The sequence below is a fragment of the Echinops telfairi genome, unplaced genomic scaffold (genome assembly GCF_000313985.2).
Source record: "Echinops telfairi isolate 266 unplaced genomic scaffold, ASM31398v2 ScPeMD7_5592;HRSCAF=6446, whole genome shotgun sequence".
NCBI classification, from domain to species: Eukaryota; Metazoa; Chordata; class Mammalia; order Afrosoricida; family Tenrecidae; genus Echinops; species Echinops telfairi.
Genome location: NW_022109491.1, coordinates 25,439,749 through 25,447,921, shown reverse-complemented (window position 1 = coordinate 25,447,921; position 8,173 = coordinate 25,439,749). Strand labels below are relative to the sequence as shown.

Sequence of the window (8,173 nt, the reverse complement as noted above, 5' to 3'; positions counted from 1 at the left end):
TCCCATGCCCTGGGCCTGAAGTCAGAAAGTCCCACCCATCCCCAGGGAGCTGAAGGGCCCCTCAGCCCATTTGGGCACTACAAGGAGGGGCAGGAGGGCGCTGGAGGAAGCCAGCCCAGAGTCGCCCCAGGAGAAGGGCTCAGGCGCTCTGCCCTTCTCCTCGCTCTCAGGAAAGGCGGGAAGAAAGGAACGAAGAACCCCCAGGATGACACTAAACACCCAGCAGGAGGCCAAGACGCCCCTGCGCCGCCGAGCCAGCACGCCACTGCATCTGTCCCCGCGGGCCCACCAGCCTGGCCTCCTGTGGCCCGAGCCCTCTGCGAAATCCCAGCATGCACCGCTGGGACAGTCCGTCTCCCTCAACCCCCCTGCTCGGACCCCTTCGCCGGGGCCCAGCAGTTGGTCCTCGGAATCCAGCGACTCAGACGCTTCCTGGGAGGCCTTCTACCGCGTGGTGCTGCTCGGCGACCCTGGGGTCGGGAAGACCAGCCTGGCCAGCCTCTTTGCCGAGAAGCAAGATCGGGACCTGCAGGAACAGCTGGGAGGTAGGGGCCCTGTGGGCTGGGCTGCTGGCTGCGCTGTGGCCAGGACACAGAAGCTGCCCAGCACAGCTGTCCACGCCCTGCACCGCTCAGCTCAGCTGGGTGGGGTGTAATGCACACAGATTATGACTCGAGTGGTACTCCCCAGAGTTGTGCAGGGCACCGCCCACACTGTGCCCCAGGGCATGGAAAGTCCTGGAATAGTGGGTGTGGGTGACAATTTATAGTGGATAACGGGCATCGGATTCATTTTCTATCGTCATGAACGGAGCAAGACTGAGTTCCACAAGTCTCTTGAGTGTCGGCAATGGTGGACTTCCACCCAGCTCAGGAATTCTCAGGCCAGATCCCAGCCCTATTGAGGCCCATCCATGGCCACCAAGGCCTGCAGCAAGGCTGAACTGAGAGGAGAAGACACTGTCAGGCTCCCAAGCTTGGGACCTGGGGTCCTTTATGCCCAAGGAAAGCGGTGAGCTGACAGGGTGACAGGGCACAGGGACCTAAGGAAATGAAGGCAGGTACCTGCAGAACAGGCTGCAAGCAGAGTGAGGCAGGAAGAACAGAGAGAAGGCCGGGGCAGGCTCCAGCAGGCCCTCGTGAGCAGTATGCGTGTGCACACCTGTATGTGTGGCAGGCAGGGAGACGGAGGCTCACAGACAGTGGAATGGTCTTCCTACAGCACACAACCCCAGGCAGAGCAGGCTTAAGAGCCCTGGTGGCCTAGTGGGTTATGCGTTGGGCTGCTAACCTCAAAGTCAGTGATTCAAAACTACCAGCCGATCCAAGAGAGAAAGATGAGACTTTCTACTCCAGTAAGAGTTTACAGCCTCAGAAACCCACAGAGGTAGGTCTACCCTGGTTTATAGGGTGGCTAGGAGTTGCCATGGACTCAGTGGCACCCATCACATCACACCCTTCATTTACTCAACTAAGCCAACAAAAGTCTTCCAAGTGTCTATCTGCGAGGGACTGTGCGAGTAGCTGGGGAGACACAGGTTCCCCACCAGGCAGAGGAGATGCCTCCCCAAGCCTCCTCCCTCCCTGAGAGCCGGCTCTTCCCTCACTTACAGAAAACGTCTACGAGAGGACCCTCACAGTGGATGGGGAGGACACCACGCTGGTGGTTGTGGACACCTGGGAGGCTGAAAACCTGGTATGGCCCAGGGCAGGCAAGCTACCATGCCGAGTATCTGATGTATGTCCTCCTGGGATGCTACAGACCACGGATGGGGTGGGGGGCTACCTTCAGCACTCCCTAAAGCCCATGGCTCCTACGGAGCTTTCCACCCAAGGAAAGAAGAACCTCATGACTGTGACCCCCTTTTCTAACCCTACCCGTCCCCTCCCTGTGACCCTGCCAGCCTGTGCACACCCCTCTTCTTCTTGCCCCCTCCTCCCGCCTGACCCACCTACATTGCACAGAGGAAGGAACACTGGATTTGGCACCCAAACGCCTGAGATGCAACCCCTTCCTTTGCCTCTCCAGCATTTACCTTTGTCTCACTGACGAGCTCACCCTGGGCTTCGGGTTTTTCTCTTCTTATCTGATAAATGGGTCATCATTCCTGCCTGCCTTCTCAAGTGGTTTCCCACCACTCTCGTGGGATTTCAGTCAAGGGAGCAGTGTAGAGATGAAAAATTAGAGTCGTGCCATAAAGAGATGCAATAATTATAATAATAAAGAGTAGTCATACAGTAATATGACACTAGTCATTATAGTTAGAATTGTTATGACATAATTATGATGTGGCACCTGTGTTGGCTTTAGAAGTTTCAGGAGCTACCACTAAGCAAAGAGAAGGCTGTAATATTCATTGGGGACCCCGACTCTCCTAATGCCCAGGGATGCCTGCCCACAGGGTGGGACTCAGGAGGACAGTGCTGGTGACTGACAAGAAGAGCTGTCTGCTCCAGTGACAGACGCAGAGGAGGAGCGAAGAGCCATGTGGCCGAGTCCTTCTCAAAAGCATAACCAGGGACTCGGGTCCAGACGAGAACCATCACGCGCCGGCGAGTCTGGACAGATCTTCGGACACCCAGTCCAAACAAAAACAACACCGGGAGGGCTTTCATACCCCTCATTCCCCGTCGACCGGCGAGGAGGCTGGCGGTCAGACCAGAAACCAAATCCATCACCATCAAGTCAACCCCAACTCCCGGTGACCCCACTTAGGCACTGGGACTATCCCACCCTACCTACCCCCTTTGTGGGCGCCACCCTGAGAGCTTCCCACAGAGCTGTCACTGCATCAATCCTCGTGGATTAAGAAACACTGGCTGAGTGTCCATGTCCTGGACCAGGAGGGCCTACATACACAAGGGCAGCCTCATCGGAACAGCGTCCTTTCCATCCCGAGCCAGAGGAATCCTTTGATCTCCAAGAGGCAGAATCTGGCCAAGTGGGTGGGCCTTTGTTTGGTTCCTCCCAGAGTGCCCTCGCCTGGGTCACCATCAGGATCACCTGAGAAGGGCAGTGTTAACATTCTCAGACTCTGCCGCAGAACTCAGGAAAGACAACCTCTGAAAGCAGGATCTTGGAATCTCTGTCTAATCCCAATCCAAGGAGACTCTTACCCGCTCATTCATGCATCAGTGGGCTTTTGTGTAGAGAACCCACCATGCTGCATACAGGAAAGCTGAGGCCCCAGAAGGAGTAAGAAGTCTGTCCTTCATCAAATGCATCCGGAATGAGAGTGGTGTCTGTCTTCAGCCCAAGGTTCTTGGACCTGTGGAAGGATGGATATGGTTGTTGGCGTTATCTCTGACAATGATGTTGACCGTGATACAATCTGATCATTTCATAGGCCTGTTGCTTATTAGATTATTAGAAAACGCTCCTGGCTTCTTCGACACTCAGGCCCAATGCTTCTACCACTCTTGGGTGACACAAGGGAAACCTTAGCTCTGGCTAAGAACGTTGCGGAGGGATCTCTTCTTTCCTGTGGAGCAGCTCATGCTTTCAAATCTAACCCTAGTCCACTGTGTGGCTCCTGCACTTTGCTAAGTGGACTCCCCTCCCCATGCTCTTGACTCCCCCAACCACTTGCCTCGAACTTCTGAATCTGCTGGTCACTCTTGGTGGGACTTATCACTTGACAATGCTCCATTCCCATGGCTTCTAGACAAACAGAGCTTTTGCTGTCGGGACAGGACCCGTGTCTCGTGAAACACATACAAAGCTCTTCCCCAAGGGCCCAATCTCAGCGTGCTTTCCCTGCTGAGAGATTACCAAGTCCAACAAAATCTCAAAATGACTCAAGTTCTTTCTTTGCATTAAATAGCTGGAAAGGACCCCACTTCTTAAAACGCCCCCTTGCCTCTGCCCTTGGAATAGCAGCCGTGGAATACATGCCACGGAGACCCTTTCACCCCTCCCCACAACGCCCCTGGAAAATGCTTCCCCCTGAAGCCTCCCAGCCTCCCTTCTCTCCCTTCCTCTTTTCTATTCATCCCGGATCCCAGAGGCCAATACAGGGCAGGGCTGTCCTCAGAAGCCAGGCAGAGGAAGTGAGCAGATAGAGCCTGACACCTCCCTAGCAGGCGGGTCGGCAGGGACACAGTAAACCTCTCCTCCTCAGCACTCAGCCCGCAGGAGGGATGACAGATTGGGACAGGTGAATGCAGTGGAACGTGAATTGGCCAGTTGATCAAGCAGAGAAACTGAGGCTCAGAGAGGTGGCCCTGGGAATGGCAGCACAATGGGTCCCCCCAGTGTTCCAAGGTTAATAAGCCTTAACCTATCCCCTCCAGCCCCACCTTCCCCAGCCCAAGGGACTAGCTCTGCTCCTCTGAGGAGATGGCCTGGGGTCCCCCCTCCACAGGGTGACAGCTGGAGCCACGAGTTGTGCCTGCAGGTGGGCAGCGCCTATGTCATCGTGTACTCCATCGCCGACCGGGGCAGCTTCGAGAGCGCCTCCGAGCTCCGCATTCAGCTGCGGCGCACGCACCAGGCAGACCACGTGCCCATCATCCTTGTGGGCAACAAAGCAGATCTGGCGCGCTGTCGGGAAGTCTCTGTGGAAGGTGAGTCTTCACCCCCAATCACCATCCTCCCCTGTTGTCCTCAAAGGCCTGTTGTCACTGCTCTTCCTCCAGGACTTTCCACCGCAGTGCCTGGGGCCCCTGACCACGTGGATAATGACTTCATATGAGTCTTGCATCTGTGTGCCTAAGCCTGAAATCAAGGCACTATTTCTGTCTATACACACACACACACAAATCCAGTACCAAAGCCCTGTCAGATCCATGTAACTCTTAACCCCATGTTCCCCTCTCTCTGTGCCCACCACCTGTGCCCTCCCCTGATACCTCTTTAGGCAGGCCAGTCCTCTAGCCAGGCCAGCCCCCATCCCCTCTGCCACCTGCCAGGGTTTTCCAAAAGCACATATGACCTTGCCACTCCTGTCCTGAAAGAAAAAAAGAAATCATCTCTCGCTCTCCCACGCCCTTGGTTAGAAACTCTTTATCCACTAGGCATGATAGGTCCAGTGCCTGCAGGCTTTTCAAGGACTTACATTTGAGACCTATGGTGGGGGTGAGGAGGGGATGGGGGCAAGAGTCATGGACTTCAAAATACATTTTTTTGTAAGTATCAATTCAAATTCCACAAAGCTTTCGTTATCTAAAAAGGGTAATGTTGAGTCAACCCACCGCTGCAGACCAACACTTGTAAAGTTATATTTTTAAAAATTGTATTGGAAAGCAGGATGGGAGCAACTTTAATATGTTTGGAGTCAGGTGGAAGTCATAAAGATCTTCAAATAGCCACAGAGTAACATCTAAGCCAACAGTTCTCCAAGTTTAACCAGCTCCATAATTAGTACAAACCCGACCCGTTTGCAAATTGGAAAAGTGATGACCACAGAGGGGAAGCCATTTCTACAAGGTCACCAGCCAGTAAGGACTAGATGCCGAGAGCTTGTCTCTCATCCCAGTGGCATCCCGGAGTCAGAAGGCCACATACTTAGTGGGCTGTGGTTGTTGTTGTTGTTGCTGCTGCTAACTGCTCTCAGGCCAGTCCCTGTCCAGGGCTATCCTGTGTCTAATGAAGTCAGGCAATTGTGAGCCATAAGGTTTGTGGAGAGAGGTCACCCTCACTTTTTATGTGAATTAAGTGAAGGTTCACAAGGAGACAGTGGTTTCACATCAACAAGTTCATATACACCCTGATTCAAGTCATCATTACATTCACTTCCAAGTACCATCGCTGATCCCAATTTCCCCCTGTCTTTCCTATTCCCATTTCTCCTCCTTTCCTAGCCCTCCGAATTTTGTCTTTGGTTAAATGTTGCCCTTTTGATCTGAACTCGTTCATTATCCTAATATGAAGGTGAACTGGAGTCCAGAAATCAAGGGCATAGGCCATACTCTTGGGGGTCCTGCCAGTCTCTATCCAACCAGTAAGCCTGGTCTTTCTTATGGTTTTGAGTTTGTTCCACATTTCCTCCTGTGCTATCCAGAACCATTTAATGTGATCCCTTCCAGAGCAGTTGGTGGTGGTAGCCGGGCACCATCTAGTTCTTCTTGTCTCAGGGTCATGGAGACTGATGTTTGCAGGGCTCCTTAGTCCATGTGGACTCGTTATTTCCATGCATGCTCTAAGACCTGATCCACAGGGCTTTTATTGACTGATTTGGTAGAATAGATTCCCAGGCTTTTCTTCCTAGTGCCTTTAGTCTGGGAGCTCCACTGACGCCTATTCAGCAACATAGTAACACACAAGCCAGACAGATGGTGGCTGTGCTTGGGATGCATTGGCTGGAAATCGAATCTGCCTGGGAGATAAAAGATTCTACCACTGAACCACATGGAGTCCCTATTCATGGTGAGCAGCCATCACCAAAAAACGCTGCGATGTCCTCACCAAAAGCTTTTGCTGAGATGCAGGTTCCAAAGCTGGCTTACCCAATGTCATTTTCCCATGTGAAAATGTTCACTACAAATTAGGTAGACCCGTACTTAACCTTGCTTACTGGCTACTCCATCCCTGTTAGGGACTGTAAGTCTTAAAAAGAGGCTTTGATGCTGTAGGAAGGTACTATGGGGTTGGAGGAGAGGCAGGTGCCAGCCAAACCTAGTGGCAGAATCTTTGACACGGTGGGGAAAAGGTGGAATTGTTCACCACGGGTCAGTAAGTAAACCCAGGTTTGATCTTGCTAATTGGGTAGCCCAGCCCTGATTGGGTAATCTAACATACTGGATGAAGTGGACCCAGGAATCTACATTTTAAGGAGCTTCCCCTAGGGAATTCTGGGGAAACGCATAGCGTTCAAGACCCTTCCCTATGGGGTCCCCTCCTCATTGTGCTGCCCCAGAGGGGAATCCCACACACCCTTCTAGGAGCAGTTGAAGTACCAGTCACAAGTCTCTGGGAACTGACTCCTCAATGTGTGTTGGATTTATCTCTGAGCACCCCGACCCTCACCCAAGGCCTACGGAACACAGACCGTAGTGCTGGAGTTGAAACTGACTGTATCTTCCCTTCTACCTATTTTTTTTGCCTCCCGCCCCGCCCACCTGGCCCCGCCCACCTGGCCCCGCCCCGCCCAGAGGGCCGCGCCTGCGCCGTGGTGTTCGACTGCAAGTTCATCGAGACGTCAGCCGCGCTGCAGCACAACGTGGCCGAGCTCTTCGAGGGCGTGGTGCGGCAACTGCGCCTGCGCCGCCGCGGCAGCTCCACTCCCGAGCCCGCCGCGCCCCGACGGCGGGCCAGTCTCGGCCAGCGCGCCCGCCGCTTCCTGGCCCGGCTGACCGCCCGCGGCGCCCGGCGCCGGGCACTCAAGGCCCGCTCCAAGTCCTGCCACAACCTGGCCGTGCTCTGAGCCCGACCGAGACACGGGGCGCATCCTGGGCTCCGTAGAGGCCTTCAGGACCCAAAAGCGTGGTGGCACGGAGACTCCTCGTGGGCCTGCGCCGTTCTTGCAACCTCAGGGACGACCCCTGAATGGAGAGCGATTGGACAGAGGAGGGCACCGAAGCCCCAGGTGGAGCACAGAGTAGGGGGTTTCGTTTTGGTTCGTCTTAACGTGGTGGGTAGCTTTTGTAGAAATCTTGCTTCTCCGTGGATTCTTTCTCACCTTCAGAAACCTCCACCATAAATCAGAACCCAAGGACAGCCCTGACTGACTGCCCAAGGAACTCCTAGGGCATCTCCACCCCCTGACCTCTCACCCCCCTTTTCACTGGCTGCAGGCAGGTTTGGCCAGCGCTCTGAATGTCAGGTTCAGTCAATAAAGTAATTAGACCCATTGTGTGCTCAGCCCTTCCCCAACCCCAACCCCAACCCCAACCCCAACCTTGGGTACAGGGTACATAATTCAGGATCCCTGGCCCCCATCGGAAAGAGAGCCTCCTCTGCCCTCAACTCCATTCTGACTTCCAGCATCCCATTTAACCGGGTAGACCTGTCCAAGGCTGTTGAGTGTCCGGTGGGTTCCACGGACCTTTCTGTTCACAGCCCAATGTTAACCCACTACCAGGGCTCTCCACAGAGACACCCCCACCCCACCCCAAAAAAACAAGCCCACTGTCACACAGTCCATTCCAACTCAGAGTGACCTTAGAAGACAGAATAGCCTGGCTCCAGAGGCTTTCCAAGACTAAGCCTTGACATCTCCCCCCCACCCCCCCAA

At 54.2% G+C, this 8,173-nt stretch overlaps 1 protein-coding gene across 1 annotated transcript; it reads left to right on the top strand.

Moving 5' to 3' along the window:
- The first annotated feature begins 31 nt into the window (after window positions 1–31).
- On the top strand, window positions 32–7,790 carry REM1 (RRAD and GEM like GTPase 1). Its single transcript, XM_004697901.2, has 4 exons — window positions 32–545; window positions 1,613–1,695; window positions 4,364–4,565; window positions 7,092–7,790. Exons 1-4 carry the CDS (start codon window positions 206–208, stop codon window positions 7,361–7,363), a joined length of 897 nt encoding a protein of 298 aa, XP_004697958.1. The 5' UTR covers window positions 32–205; the 3' UTR covers window positions 7,364–7,790.
- Window positions 7,791–8,173: the final 383 nt, after the last annotated feature.

Coding starts and splice junctions, on each gene's coding strand:
- REM1 (XM_004697901.2), top strand. CDS start 206: ATGACACTAAACACCCAGCAGGAGGCCAAGACGCCCCTGCGCCGCCGA. Junction 546..1,612: donor CCTGCAGGAACAGCTGGGAG/GTAGGGGCCCTG, acceptor CCTCACTTACAG/AAAACGTCTACGAGAGGACC. Junction 4,566..7,091: donor TCGGGAAGTCTCTGTGGAAG/GTGAGTCTTCAC, acceptor CGCCCCGCCCAG/AGGGCCGCGCCTGCGCCGTG.